This window comes from Vipera ursinii, assembly GCF_947247035.1.
Source record: "Vipera ursinii genome assembly, chromosome: 2".
In the NCBI taxonomy this organism is placed as follows: Eukaryota; Metazoa; Chordata; class Lepidosauria; order Squamata; family Viperidae; genus Vipera; species Vipera ursinii.
Genome location: NC_139513.1, coordinates 292641936 through 292658095, shown reverse-complemented (window position 1 = coordinate 292658095; position 16160 = coordinate 292641936). Strand labels below are relative to the sequence as shown.

The following is a 16160-nucleotide window of genomic DNA, read 5'->3' as shown; positions in this document are numbered from 1 at the left end:
CTCGGAGGCGGCCTTCCAGGCCCAGAACAGACTGCCAGAAGTGTGTGGATGCCGCTTCTGGTAGTCCGTTCTGGGCCTTGGAGGCCTGGAGGCTTCCAGGGCCCAGAACGGCCCACTGGAAGTGCATGGACACCGATTCTGGAAGTCTGTTCTGGGCCTCGGAGGGCCGGGGGAGGCTTCCAGGGCCAAGAACGGCCCAGCGGACATGCATGGATGCTGCTTCCGGAAGTGTGTTCTGGGCCTCAGAGGAAGCCTTCCAGGCCCAGAACAGACTGCCAGAAGTGCGTGGATGCCGCTTCTGGTAGTCCGTTCTGGGCCTTGGAGGCCTGGAGGCTTCCAGGGCCCAGAACGGCCCACTGGAAGTGCATGGACACCGATTCTGGAAGTCTGTTCTGGGCCTCGGAGGGCCGGGGGAGGCTTCCAGGGCCAAGAACGGCCCAGCGGACATGCATGGATGCTGCTTCCGGAAGTGTGTTCTGGGCCTCAGAGGAAGCCTTCCAGGCCCAGAACAGACTGCCAGAAGTGCGTGGATGCCGCTTCTGGTAGTCCGTTCTGGGCCTTGGAGGCCTGGAGGCTTCCAGGGCCCAGAACGGCCCACTGGAAGTGCGTGGACACCGATTCTGGAAGTCCGTTCTGGGCCTCGGAGGGCCGGGGGAGGCTTCCAGGGCCAAGAACGGCCCAGCGGACGTGCGTGGATGCTGCTTCCGGAAGTCTGTTCTGGGCCTCAGAGGCGGCTTTCCAGGCCCAGAACAGACTGCCAGAAGTGCATGGATGCCACTTCCGGAAGTCTGTTCTGGGCCTTGGAGGCCTCCCCTAGACTTCCAGAAGCAGCATCCACAGAGAACCGGTTGTTCACATATCCGAATCCCACCACTGCTTATGACCCAGTCTGGAATCCCAATGGTTGGCTCCCCTTCTGCGGTCTTGTGACCAAACTGTGTGTCCTTGGCAATATGGCCATTGCGTTTACGGCGGCTTGCAGCACCCTGCCATCGCCGGACTGCATTTTATGATTACAGTACTTCCTTCCTTCCGGTTTTCGACAAAACTGCCTCCTTAGTGAACTACTGGTTTTGCAACCTTCGCTTAACCATCACCACAAAACAAGTTGTAGAATTGGGTTGGGGATGATATATATAAACACTAAATCATTTTTTTTTGGGGGGGGGAGAACCCTCAGCCCGAAGCGTAGAAGAATGTAAGAATAGCACCTTTAGACTATTGCTACAATACGTAGAGGGGGGAAAAAAACCCTGGTTGAATTTAATTATTGGATTTAATGAACTGGAGTGGATATTAAGCAATACATTAAATATAAATGGCATCTTTATTGAGACAAATATGCAGCTTCTTCAGAAGCTCTCCTCCGATTGGATCCCAAGTGCAAGCCGGTCTTCAGTCTGTTTGCTTCAGACGCCGCTTATCCAGATTTTCTGAAGACAATTTCAACCGAATAATAACAACAGCACAATTGTCACCGTGTTCACTCCAATTAATGGCACTGGGGAAAAAAAAGAAAGAAAAGGGTCATTTCAAACAACAGCCTATTGTATTAAACTCAAAAGAATTGCTAAGGAAAAAACACAACAAAACCCACATCGTTTCTCTTTCTCCGCTCCTTTTGTGGCTTTGATAATTTTGCAGAACCCAACTTCACGGGCCAAGAACGACGCTTTAATGAAACTGTCCACGGCAAAGTTCGCTTCCAAAAAAAAAACACGTCTTCCTAAATTGCTTTTGACCCTGCGATGCTGCGACCGTTGTGAATGCACGCTAGTTGCCAAGTGCCTGGATTTCGATCCCCTGACCGTGGGGATGCTGCAACAGTCATAAATGTGAGGACCGGTCGTAAGGCAATTTTTCCAGTGCTGCTTTAACGGTTGCCAAATGAATAGCTGCCACATTGAAGACTATCTTAATGGCTTTTCTTCCGATAAGTTATCTGTATCTGTGTTTATATTCTTTCTTGCTTTTCAAACATACGTTACCCAGCTCAGTGGGAGCTAAATCATGTGGACAAATAAACGCAACAATTGCTGCAAATATCAAGGTCACGTTTCAAGCCTGATTCAAGCCTATGTATGTATGTATGTATGTATGTATTATCTATCTAATCTATCTCTGTCATGTCTATTCTACTTATCTTTGTATCTGTCATGTCTATCTCTGTCTGTCTTCTATCTATTTGTCTATCTCTGTCATGTCTATCTACTTTGTATCTGTCATCCATCGCTGTCTTCTATCATCTATCCATCCATATCTATCATCCATCTCTCTCTATCATGTATATCTAACTTCATGTATCGATCATCTATATCAGGGGTGTCAAACTCAATTTCATTGAGGGCCACATCAGCATTGCGGTTGTCCTCAGGGGGCCGGGTGGGCGTGGCCTGGGCGGGTGTGGCCTACTGGGTGGGCGTGGCTAGAGTGCATATGGCCTACTGCAGCGTTTCCCAACCTTTAGGAACTTGAAGATGCGTGGACTTCAACTCCCAGAATTCCCCAGCCAGCTATGCTGGCTGGGGAATTCTGGGAGTTGAAGTCCACGCATCTTCAAGTTCCTAAGGTTGGGAAACGCTGGCCTACTGGGTGGGCATGGCCAGCTCTACATCGTTCGCATCAAGAGTGCCTATGGGGGCCTGGGCAGGAGTGGGGCAGATCTGAGGGTCTCTGGCAGAAGGAGGGTCTCTGGGCCAGGGCCAAGGCAGCGGGGGCCATTCCCTCACTGTTTCCAGGATCGCTTCGCGGGCCGCATGAAACCACTTCGTGGGCCGGATCCGGCCCCCGGGCCTTGTGTTTGACATGTCTGATCTATATCATCTATCCATCCATATCTATCATCTCTATCATCTCTATCTATCTATCTATCTATCTATCTATCTATCTATCTATCTATCATCCATCTCTCTATCATCTCTATCATCTATCCATCCATATCTATCTATCTATCTATCTATCTATCTATCTATCTATCTATCTATCTATCTATCTATCTATCATCCATATCATCCATTTCTCTATCAGGTATATCTAACTTCATGTATCTATCATCTATACCATACCATACCATACCATACCATACCATACCATACCATACCATACCATACCATACCATACACCATTACCTACCTATCTACCTACCTATAGCCAGTTTGGTGTCAATGTCAGTCACTGGGCTAGAATTAGGAAGTCTGTGGATTTTAGTCCTGCCTTAAAGCATGAAGGCTGACCTTGGGCCACCCCCCCCTTCCCCCCCAATCAGCCCAGCAAATTTTTTCCAAAAAACTCTACCAAGAAAATTGCATGGATTCATCCTGGCCCTTCCCAGGAGCCAATACTGATTCCAAGGAGCAAAAACAAAAATGTTACAGTTAAGTCCTCGACTTAGAAGCACAACCGAGCCTCAGATTTCTGTTGGTAAGCGAGACGGCTGTTAAGCGAGTTTTGCCCCATGGACTCTGCTTGTCAGAAGGTCGCAAAACGTGATCCTGTGAACCCCAAGGACACCGCAACCGCCCTGAGTCCTTCGGGAGAAGGGCGGTATATAAATAAAATTATTATTATTATTATTATTATTATTATTATTATTATTATTATTATTATTATTATTATTATTATTATTATTATTATTATTATAAATAGGAACGGGTTGCCGGGCATCCCAATTTTGATCACGTGAAAGGGGGATGCTGAAAAGGTCATAGGTCACTTTTTTTCAGCGACGTTGAAAAGTTGAAAACGGTCACCGAATGGAATGGCTGTAAGTCGAGGATTACCCTGTACCTGGGAAGGCAATTCTTCCCCCAACTGTTTTGTACCAATGGTAGGTATTATTTTCATCTTACCTCGCATAACTGTCCGAACAGATCGGATCAGGTTCATTAACTGCCCTTTAATCCCAGGCTCTTCTCCAAATCCTCCGATACCTTGATCCGTTCCCCAGCCAACTGCACGGAGAAGTTTTATTTTGGTTAAAGCAAACGGTTAAGATAAACAAAGCAGCGACGCAAAGCAAGTAATCTCTCTTAGAAGGAAAGGCCCATTTCGAACCCAAACCTGATGAACAGATTCCTCCTGCTTTTTTTTTTAAACGTCAAAGGAATGAACAAAACGAACAGCAATGAAGACGCAAAATGAAGCATAACATTCATAATGGCCAAAGAGCAGGATTTCTAGGAATCGGAAAAGCGGCAGAAAATTGGTTTTTCATGGAAAACTGATCGGAGGAAATTAAAATGCCAAATGATCCAATAGTTACTGAGAAGCACCAGTGTTTAAATCTGATACCAGAAAGCTCTTAAATCTTGAACGCAGTAGTAATTGCTAGAATACAGAATGGAGTGGAGTGGAGTAGAATAACAAGAGTTGGAAGGGACCTTGGAGGTCATCTAGTCCAACCCCCTGCTCAGGCAGGAAACCCTCTACCAATTCAGACAAATGGCTATCCAGTCTCTTCTTAAAAACTTCCAGTGTTGGAGCATTCACAGCTTCTGGAGGCAGGTTGTTCCCCTGGTTAGTTGTTCTAACTGTCAGGAAGTTTCTCCTTAGTTCCAGGTTGCTTCTCTCCTTCATGAGTTTCCATCCGTTGCTTCTTCTCCTGCCTTCTTCAGGGACTTTGGAGAATAGCTTGACTCCCTCTTCTTTGGGGCAGCCCCTGAGATACTGGCACATTGCTATCAAGTCCCCCCTTGTCCTTCTCTTCATTAAACTAGACATTCCCAATGCCAGCAACCATTCTTCATATATTTCAGCCTCCAGTGCCTGACAATTGTTCTCATTGTCAGGAACCAGCTGCCCGTGGAGCTTAGGACCGCCCCTGACCTCCGTTCATTCCACCGGGACCTGAAGACCTGGCTCTTCGAGCTCTCCGGCCCAGGCTGAGAATTTTTAACTGGGGTTTTTATTTTTAGGGATAATTTAATCTTTTTAAATTGTTTTTTAACTTTTGTATTTTGTATTGGTTTGATTTTAAAATACCCTGTAAACCGCCCTGAGTCCTTCGGGAAAGGGCGGTACATAAATCTAACAAAATAAATAAATAAATAAATAAATAAATTTCTCCTTAGTTCTAGGTTGCTTCTCTCCTTGCTGAGTTTCCATCTGTGGCTTCTGGTCCTGTCTTCAGGCGATTTGGACAATAGGGTGACCCCCTCTTCTTCCTTGTGGCAATCCCTGAGATATTGGAACACTGCTATCATGTCCCCACTGGTCCTTCTCTTCATTAAACTGGACATCCCCAATTCCAGCAGCCGTTCCTTGTATGTTTTAGCCTCCAATTCCCCTGATCATCTTCGTTGCTCTTCTCTGCGCTCTTTCTAGAGTCCCAGCACCTTCCGGCGCGATCGAAAGACTTACCTCTTCGAACAAGCTGGCCTGGCCTGATGGGATGGGGTTGGGTTTTAGTAATGTGCTTTAACTTTTCTTATTGTGTTTTAACTTATTGTAAGAGTTGTGGGCATTCTGTTTAATCTTTTTTAATTTTTGTATTTTGTCTTTTAACGTGCATTGCCCTGTTCACCGCCCTGAGTCCTTCGGGAAAAGGGCGGTATACAAATAAAATAAATAAATAAATAAATAAATAAATAAATAAATAAATAAATGTCACCCTTGGTCCTTCTCTTCATGACCCATAAATACATGCCAGTTGACAAGTGCCTGAATATTGATCACATGACCGTGAGGATGCTGCAACAGCCGTAATCGTGAAAACTGGTCATAAGTCACTTTTTTCAGTACCGTCGACTGTCAAGTTGAGGCCAGCCTGTACTAAAAACCAGTGTGTGGGAACTAGTAAGTATGGTATTCCTTGATTTACAATTTACAATTATTCATTTAGATGATCCAAGGCCTGGAGACTAAAACATACGAAGAACGGCTGCGGGACTTGGGTCTGGCTAGTCTAAAGAAAAGAAGAAATAGGGGAGACATGATATCAGCATTCCAGTATTTGAGGGGCTGCCACAAAGAAGAGGGTGTGTGTGTCAAACTATTCACCAGAGCACCAGAGGGAAGGACAAGAAACAACGGTTGGAAACTAATCAAGGAGAGAAGCAACCTGGAATTAAGGAGAAACTTTCTGACAGTGAGGACAATTAACCAGTGGAACAACCTGCCTGCAGAAGTTGTAAATACTCCAACACTGGAGGTTTTTAAGAAGAGACTGGACAGCCATTTGCCTGAAATGGCATAGGGTTTCCTGCCTGAGCAGGGGGTTGGACTAGATGACCTCCAAGGTCCCTTCCAACTCTTATTATTATTATTATTATTATTATTATTATTATTATTATTATTATTATTATTATTAGACTAGACAGCCACTTGTCTGAAATGGTACAGGTTCTCCTGTTTGAGCAGGGGGCTGGACTAGAAGACCTCCAAGGTCCCTTCCATCTTCTATTCCAGGGGTAGGCAACCTCAGCTCTTTTATGATTCATGGACTGGGAGTTGAAGTCCATGAGTCATAAAAGAGCCGAGGTTGCCTTTGTTGTTGTTGTAAATACTCCAACACTGGAAGTTTTTAAGAAGAGGCTGGACAGCCATTTGTCTGAGATGGTATAAGGTACGGTGCTCCCTGAGCTTGGTTGCTGGCTTGCAGACATTTCATTATCAATATTCATTAATACCCATACCAGAATATTGGCAGCTCAGGGTTGAAATGAGAAACTCCTTGGTGCTCTCTGAACTTGGGTTTTCTTGCAAACATCTCATGACCCAGCAAGGTAACCTCATCAGTGCCGAGTGGGCTTTGGAATGAGGAGGGAGGGAGGAGGAGGAGGAGGGGGGCGACTGTGGGGGTCCTCTGAGCCTGGTGGTTTTCTTGGAGACGACTCCTGGTCCAGCTAAGCAACATCATCAGTGTTGAGAAGAGAGTGGGTTTTGGGAGGGGGAGGACTGCAGGGCCCTTGGCGCTAGGTGAACATTTTTTTAGAGTACCGTATTTTCCGGCGTATAAGACGACTGGGCGTATAAGACGACCCCCTACATTTCCTGTTAAATTATAGGGTTTGGGCTATTTTCAGCACCCGGCGTATAAGACGACCCCTGACTTTTGAGAAGATTTTTATGGGTTAAAAAGTAGTCTTATACGCCAGAAAATACAGTAGTATAGAGCCGGGAAGGGACCTTGGAGGTCTTCTAGTCCAGCCCCCTGCTCAAGTAGGAGACCCTATACGTCTCAATGTCCGCTCTCTTCTTGCAGACGTCTCATGGACCAACAAGCCAACGTCATCAGTGCTGGGAAGGGAGGGGGGTTCTGGGGGGGGGTCCCTGGTGCTCCCTAAACTTTTTTTTTTTGCAAACGTCTCGTGACGTCATCAGCAGACACCCCCCCCACACACACATACACACTCATTTCAACCCGGAGCTATTCTCCAATTATGTATTCCCTGCATCAGCTTAACCAACCCCTCCCCCACCTTAACCGGAAGTGACGACCCCTGTCTCCTCCCCTGTACCCGGAAGTGGGGACCCCCTCTCCCCCACCGTACCCGGAAGTGGGGACCCCTCCCCCACCGTACCCGGAAGTGGGGACCCCTCTCCCCCACTGTACCCGGAAGTGGAAACCCCCTCTCCCCCACCGTACCCGGAAGTGGTGACCCCCTCTCCCCCACTGTAACCGGAAGTGGTGACCCCCTCTCCCCACCGTACCCGGAAGTGGGGACCCCCATCTCCCCCCCCGCCCTCCGCCTGCGGGGGGGCCTTGCGGCGGACTCACTCCTGCGGAGGAAGCGCTCCTCGTGCAGCACCGCGATGGCGTTGACGAAGAGCAGCGCGGCCTGCAGCAGCGCGTACAGGGTGAACGCCATTCCGGCAGCGCCCGCGCCGCCGCCGCCGCCGGCTTGCTTTGCGCAGGCGCGGAGGCGACGGGGAGGGGGCGGGGCGGACGCAGCCTCCGGCCCGCCGCCGCCGCCGACTTGGTTTGCGCACGCGCGGGGACGCGCCCCGAACGTGGCGGCGGCGGGGCCGATGCGACGTCACAGAGGCAGGGGGCGGGCCCGAGCAGCTACGCCCTCCCCCTTCCGCGCACGCGCGAGAGAGGGCGGGGGGGGGAGGAAAAACGTCGCCTCCATCCTATGCAGTTTCTCCAACCTGGCGCCCTCGGGTGACGGGCGACTAGCACACCCATCATCCGCTTCTGGCGCCGCAGGAGGACGCTCGGAGGGGGTGGAGGCTCGACCTCTACCCCGTAAAGCGAGTGAAAAGGCTCTTTATTTGGGGGGGCGGTGTCCTTAGATCCAGAACCTTTGCTTTGTGGGAGGGGAAGACTTTATTTTAGACCTTTTCCCGCCCTTTTTTGAAAGTTTGGAGTGCTTTGGGGTAAAATGCCCCCCAAATCCGCTTTGCAGACCTGCCCTGCAATGTTATAGGTAGCCACTAGGGGGCAGCAAGCGCTGCTCTGCTAATTCTCTAGCCTGCCCCTAGTGGCCCCTGGGGGTGATTGCAGCCTCTGGTTAAAAGGCTCCCTTGCAGCCTTCATGCTTTTGTCTGAACTGGATTCCTGCTTTTTATCCCACTTTCTGGTTTTGCCCAAGGCAACCCACCGTAAATTTACCCAAACAGTAAGAGGACCCACCTCCAAAAACTTATATTTAGCATTTGGTAGAAACAGAAATGCTTCATTCCCGGCCAAAAAGTTATGGTCAACTCCGTCATCCAGATCCTGGTTGTCCAAAAGGTGTTTTTCCAAGAGGCAACTGGACTTTGTTTTTCTTGAAGACGTTTCGCTTCTCATCCAAGAAGCTTCTTCAGTTCAGAAGCTTCTTGAATGAGAAGCAAAATGTTAGAACAATTAACCTGTGGAACTCCTTGCCTCCAGAAGCTGTGGATGCTCCAACACTGGAAGCTTTTAAGAAGAGACTGGACAGCCATTTGTCTGATGACTAGATGACCTCCAAGGTCCCTTCCAACATTATTATTGTTAGGCATGTGATTAAGCCTACCTGGTTGGGTTGGAAATATATAAGCCATGATGTATGATATCACTTTAAATGTGATGATTGGCCAAGGGTGTGTTTGCCTCCCAACGGCCACAAGAGGGAGCTAGTGACGTAGTTTCTCTCTGCTCTCGCTATTTTTTCACTGTTAGTTACTCTGTTACTGCTATTGTTGGTTTGCTACTGTGTTAAACCTGAACAACTGTGTTTTGACCTTTGGACCGGTAAGAAGACTTTGTATTTGGAATACTCCTTGGACTGTTACTATTGTTTATCTGTTCTTTACACGTGTATGACCTGGACTGTTTATATTTGACTGTGCTTTGTATTACACCACAAAGTAAAGTATTTTTGTTTTTTCACACCTCAGTGTATCTGTGTGGTTACTGTGTGAACTTTGCTGATCTCAGTACCTTTTTTGTCTGTGCAACTTCTTGTTAGCTCAAGGAGATCTCTGCACATCTCCTGACAATTATTATTATTATTATTATTATTATTATTATTATTATTATTATTATTATTATTATTATCATTACCATTGGCATTGACAAATTCACCATTAGTCAATTACAAAAGGCGCCCTTACGAGGAACTGTTTCCATTCTGCGACGAGATCTGTAATACCATCAAACATCTACATCTGCCTATCCCAGGTCCTTGGTAAGGCCTCAATAGGTAGACAAAAATGCCAAATCCAGTCTGAACATCTGGCTGACTGTGCGATGATCATCAATAATAATAATAAAATTGGAAGGGACCTTGGAGGTCTTCTAATCCAACCCCTTGCTCAGGCAGAAAACCCTATACCATTTCAGACAAATGGCTGTCCAGTCTCTTCTTAAAAGCTTCCAGTGTTGGAGCATTCACAGCTTCTGGAGGCAGGTTGTTCCACTGGTTAATTGTCCTCACTGTCAGGAAGTTTCTCCTTAGTTCCAGGTTGCTTCTCTCCTTGCTCAGTTTCCATCCATTGCTTGCCTTCAGGGGTTTTGGAGAAGAGCTTGACTGCCTCTTCTTTGGGGCAGCCCCTGAGATATTGGAAGACTGCTATCATGTCCCCCATCGTCCTTCTCTTCATTAAACTAATTCCAGCAACTGTTCCTTATATGTTTTAGCCTCCAGACCTCTAATCATCTTTGTTGCTTTTCTCTGACTCTTTCTAGAGTCTCAACATCTTTTTTACATCGTGGTGACCAAAACTGGATGCAGTATTCCAAGTGTTGCCTTACCAAGGCCTTGTAAAGTGTAGAGAGAGTTTCCTCCTTTAAATTTCTGGGATTCTACCTCTGTGAAGATCTGACCTGGAAAGTTAACACAACCCAGGTGGCTAGAAAGGCCCAACAGAGGCTTCACTTTCTTAGGGTCTTGCGGAAGAACAGGGTAGAACAACAGCTAATGACCCTCTTTTACCGGTCTACCATAGAGAGCGTCCTCTCGTATGGTATTGTGGTTTGGTATGCTGGTCTGACAGCCGCGGATAGGAAAGTATTACAGAGGGTAGTGAGCACAGCACAAGACATTGTGGGCTGTCCCCTGACACCACTGGATGACCTCACCAGGGCTCGTTGCCTTGGAAGAGTGAGGAAGATTCTCAGGGATGACTGACACCCTGGACGGTATCTCTTTACTCTCCTACCATTCGGTAGGAGATATAGGAATATAGCCAGCCTCACCAACAGGCTGAAAAACAGCTTTTATCCGTGGGCTGTTAGGCTTTTAAATGGGACATAATCTCTGTGAACTTTATGCAGAATTGACTTGGGAGGCCGGTGTGTGGTGTAGCTGGTTCACATGGTGTGGTAGGATGGAGGGTTTGTTGTCACTGTGTGCTGGGGGGAGAGAGCACGGGGGGAGGCTCAGCTAATCTCAATGTACACATGTTGTACTTTGACAATAAAGGTTTATTATTATTAACAATTCACGTGATCTTGATTCTGTCCCTCTGTTAATGCAGCCTAGCACTGTGTTGGCTTTTTTGGCAGCTGGCTGATATTTAAGGGATTGTCCACTAGGACGTGGTGGCTCAGTGGGTTAGGACGCTGAGCCTGTCGATCAGAAGGTCGGCAGTTTGGCGGGTTGAATCCCGAGTGCCGCGTAACAGAGTGAGCGCCTGTTACTCGTCCCAGCTTCTGCCAACCTAGCAGTTCGAAAGCACGTAAAAATGCAAGTAGAAAAATAGGGTCCACTCCGGTGGGACGTCTTCGGACAAGCGCTGGCTCTTCGGCTTTGAAACGGAGATGAGCACTGGCCCCTAGAGTCCGAAACGACTAGCACGCATGTGCGGGGGAACCTTTACCTTTACCACTAGGACATCGAGATCCCTTCTTCGGGGTCCTGCGAGATGTAACTCCTTAAGGGATGGGACCCCGCAACATTCCTTGCCTCCCCACTCTGGATGTGACCAGCAAGGGACGGTCCCTCAAATAACCTGGTCCCAAGCCATGGAGGGCTTTAAAGGTGACAACCAGCACCTTGAATTGCACCCGGAATCAAATCAGCAACCAACGTAGCTCCCGTAGGAGAGGTGACCCATGCACACACCCAGGTCTGCACAAAAGCATGCAGACCACTGCATTTTGCCCCGCCTGGAGCTTCCGGATGCTTTTCAAGGCAGCCCCATGTAGAGCACATTGCAATAGTCAAGGCTTGCAATAGACAAATTTCCTCCATGGTGATCTGTTCCTAATCTGGTCCTTCAGGTCTTCCAATGATGTACCCACCATCGCTGTACTGAAGTCCATCTGTCAGAATCCATTTATATCATATTCATAAATGGAATGTTTCAAACATTATCCCATGGATTCTGTCATCTCCCGAAGAGAAGAGGATAGATGTGTATTGAACCGGCAATAGGCATTTCAAAGGAAAGGAGAAGCCTTTTGAACTGGGGAAACAAAAGGGGGGGCTAGCATCTGGGTTTTGTCATGGTAGACAGCAATAAACAAAAGGGTCCTAACTTCCTCTTTCCCACGAGATGGATGATACGAGAGGAAGGATGGGGGGGGACTGACCAAATGGGGATTAAGGGGGGTTAAACCGGGAATTCTTTATAAGGGTTTACATCGTGGAAATATTAAGCCCTGTCTCATTTCCTACAACCGAGCATGTCATAGTAAAGATTTCTTTTGGACTAAAACCCTGGCTCCAAGAGTTTTGTCTTCCTAAGACGTGGTTTGGGGTGGGTCCTGACACCATCCTTCTTGCTGGCGGTTGTCCTCTTCTTCCCTTGCCTTCCACCTTCCCCAAAATTAGGGCCTCCTGCGGCAAGCTGGCCTTTAACATGTGTCCAAATGGGGTCATTTGAGCCTCGTCCTTTCAGCCTTGAGTGAGAAGTCTGTTTACCTAATCTACTTAGACATTTTGTGGCCATCCCACGTTAACGTTAAATTTCTGATCTAGGTGATATACCTACATACCTACACACATGCACGCATACTCGTTAGACTAGGAATATCCTGGGTTTTGCATTGCCATCTGAGAATTCCCAAAAGGGTTAGAATAGAATAGAGTTGGAAGGGGCCTTAGAGGTCATCTAGTCCAACCCAGTGCTCAGGCAGGAAACCCTATACCGTTTTGGACAAATGGCTGTCCAGTCTCTTCTTAAAAACCTCCAGTGTTGGAGCATTCACAGCTTCTGGAGGCAAGGAGTTCCACTGGTTAATTGTCCTCACTGTCAGGAAATTTCTCCTTAGTTCCAGGTTGCTTCTCTCCTTGATGAGTTTCCACCCGTTGCTTCTTCTCCTGCCTTCTTCAGGGGCTTTGGAGAATAGCTTGACTGCCTCTTCTTTGGGGCAGCCCCTGAGATACTGGAAGAGTTGCTATCATGTTACCCGTCGTCCTTCTCTTTGTTAGACTAGACTTACCCAGTACCTGCTCACTTCACAGTGTAGCCTCCAGTCCCCTAATCATCTTTGTTGCTCTTCTCTGCACTCTTTCTAGAGTTGGAAAGATCTTTTTTATATCATACTGACCAAAACCTGGAATTAAGGGGAAACCTCCTGACAGTGAGGACAATTAACCAGTGGAACAGCTTTGCCTTCAGAAATCGTGGGCGCTCCATCGCTGGAGATTTTTAAGAAGAGACTGGACAGCCATTTGTCTGAAATGGTATAGGTTCTCCTGCTTGAGCAGGGGGCTGGACTAGAAGACCTCCAAGGTCCCTTCCAGTTCTATTCTATTCTATTCTATTCTATTCTATTCTATTCTATTCTATTCTATTCTATTCTATTCTATTCTATTCTATTCTATTCTATTCTATTCTATTCTATTCTATTCTATCCCATTCCAGTCCAGTCCAGTCCATTTTTCCTATCCTATCCTATCCTATCCTATCCTATCCTATCCTATCCTATCCTATCCTATCCTATCCTATCCTATCCTATCCTATCCTATCCTATCCTATCCTATCCTATCCTATTCTATTCTATTCTATTCTATTCTATTCCTGGATGCTGTATTCCAAATGGGATTATACACTAAGTGGGATTATATCAAAAGACTGGACAGCCATTTGTCTGAAATGGTATATGGTTTCCTGCCTGAGCAGGGGGTAGGACTAGAAGACCTCCAAGCTCCCTTTCAGCTGTATTATTATTATTGTTATTGTTATTATTATTCATCACACAGTCAGCCAGATGTTCAGACTGGATTTGGCATTTTTGTCTACCTATCGAGTCTTTACCAAGGACCTGGGATAGGCAGATGTGCATGTTTGAATTGATGGTATTACAGGTCTCAGCATGGAAGCAGTTCCTAGTCAGGCCACATTATTATTATTATTATTATTATTATTATTATTATTATTATTATTATTAATAATAATAATAGTATAATATCTTTTATTCATTGATACCTAGGATGCTGGCAGCAACCCATGTCAACCATCAGTGCCAGTCAATTTGAATGTTCAGTTGACTGAGGTTCATGTTTTATGAATAAAATATATTATTATTATTATTATTATTATTATTATTATTATTATTAGTAGTAGTAGTAGTAGTAGCAGTAGCAGTAGTAGAAGTAATTAGACATGAGGCCACCAGAAGATCTTAAAGCTATAGATTAGGTGGGGGCGGCTTAAGCAAAACGTGAGAAGGTGGCAACGGCAGCTAATTCCATATTACAGCCATGAAAGATTCAGGGCTATGTCCAAAGTACATCATCAAGAGTCAAATCTGTCCTGACAAAACCTTTAGCGAAGGGCTGTTCTTTTCAAACTCCAGGGACAGGGCAGTGAGTGAGTAGCTTCCTTTGCTATTCGTTCTCAGCATTTCTGAGTCAGCAGGACATCAAATGACCGCAGGTCAAATCCAAACGTTTCTGGGAGAGATTGAGGGATTGGAACTGGCAGAACTGTGACAGTGCCTTTAATTTCAGCTCTCGGGCAGAAGAGCGATGGGTTTCATGGTGACTGTTCGGTAGGGCCCCTCAAAGGAGTGGATTTATTCCCCCACCCCACCCCACCTCATTCTTTGCTGTCCCACATTGTGGGCAATAAGAAGGAAATACGGTCGTGCCGACGTCTGAAGCGACTTTTTTCCTGGAATCCACTTAAAAACAATGCTGAACGAGGTCATTGGAGACGCACTCATCCAGGCCAAAAGCATTTTAAAATGAGTTTGTTAGACGCCAGTTCTTCCTTCTGTCAAGTTAAAAGTTTTGGTACACCAGGCTTTGTAAAAAGTCCATCATCATATTCCAGTAATCAGGAAATACTAAGAGAGAATTTTCAACTTTTAATGATCTTACGGATTGAAATTCCCCCATGCCATTGTGGGGATGAACTTGGGAAAAAGGGGGAAGCTTCTGTCTAGGGAGTGACCAGATACGACGTATAATGAACGGTTGCAGGAGCTGGATATGTCTAGTCCACAGGTCTGCAACCCGCGGCTCCGGAGCCGCATGCGGCTCCCAGTACTCTGCCATGTTTAGTCCAAAAAAAAAAATGGGACTAAAAAAGTTCAACCAATCAATTCAAATATGCAGGGTAGGTGCATATCTCTCCTTGGCTCTTCAGTCAAACCCTGTTCTGCGCATGCGCGCATGTACACACATGTGCACACATTTTTTGCGGCTCCCAGTTTTTCCTTTTGTGAGGGAACCGGTTCCGAGTGGCTCTTTCACTGTTTCAGGTTGCTGACCCCTGGTCTAGTCTAAGAAAGAGAAGGACTGGGGGTGGGTGGGACAGGATAGCAGTGTTGCAATATCTAAAAGACTGTTACAAAGAAGGAGTGTGTGTGTGTGTGTGTGTGGGTCAAGCTATTCTCCAAAGCCCCTGAAGGCAGGACAAGAAGCAACGGATGGAAACTAATCAAGGGGAGATGCAACCTGGAATACTAAGGAGAAACTTCCTGACAGTTAGAACAAATTAACCAGCGGAATGGGATGTCTTCAAAAATTGTAGGTGCTCCATCACTGGAGGTTTTTAAGAAAAGGTTGGGCAACCATTTGTCCAGAATGGTATAAGGTCTATTCAGTAATTCTATTCTATTCTATTCTGTTCTCTATTCTCTATTTTCTATTCCAGAAGTCCCCAACCTTTTGGGCACCAGGGACCGGTTCCGTGGAGAGAGGCTTTTCCACAGACCGGAGGGTGCATGGTTTTGTGTGCTGCCTGCATCTCGTGGATGGGGCTTTGCTTGTTTGTCTGGATGGGTTGCTGGCATGCCATGGCTCGGTACCGATCCACAGACTGGGGGTTGGGAACGCCTGCTCTATTCTCTATTCTCCATTCCATTCCATTCCATTCCATTCCATTCCGTTCTAATTCTAATTCTAATTAATTCTAATTCTAATTCTAATTCTGTTCTATTATTCTATTCTATTTGTAATTCTATTTATTCTATTCTATTCTATTCTATTCTATTCTATTCTATTCTATTCTATTCTATTCTATTCTAGTCTAGTCTAGTCTAGTCTAGTCTAGTCTAGTCTAGTCTATTCTAGTCTAGTCTAGTCTAGTCTAGTCTATTTTCTGTTCCGTTCCGTTCCGTTCCATCTATTCTATTCTATTCTATTCTATTCTATTCTATTCTATTCTATTCTATTCTATTCTATTCTATTCTATTCTATTCTATTCTATTCTATTCTATTCTATTCTATTCTATTCTATTCTATTCTGTTCCGTTCCATCTATTCTATTCTATTCTATTCTATTCTATTCTATTCTATTCTATTCTATTCTATTCTATTCTATTCTATTCTATTCTATTGTAACGAGCTCACCTT

At 46.1% G+C, this 16160-nt stretch overlaps 1 protein-coding gene across 1 annotated transcript; it reads right to left on the bottom strand.

The window, feature by feature from the left end:
* Positions 1-1257: 1257 nt before the first annotated feature.
* Positions 1258-7855, bottom strand: IER3IP1 (immediate early response 3 interacting protein 1). Its single transcript, XM_083354920.1, has 3 exons — positions 7718-7855; positions 3849-3950; positions 1258-1501 (listed from the first exon to the last, which is right to left on the bottom strand). The coding sequence occupies exons 1-3, from the start codon at positions 7806-7808 to the stop codon at positions 1446-1448; spliced, it is 249 nt and encodes an 82-aa protein (XP_083211046.1). The 5' UTR covers positions 7809-7855; the 3' UTR covers positions 1258-1445.
* Positions 7856-16160: the final 8305 nt, after the last annotated feature.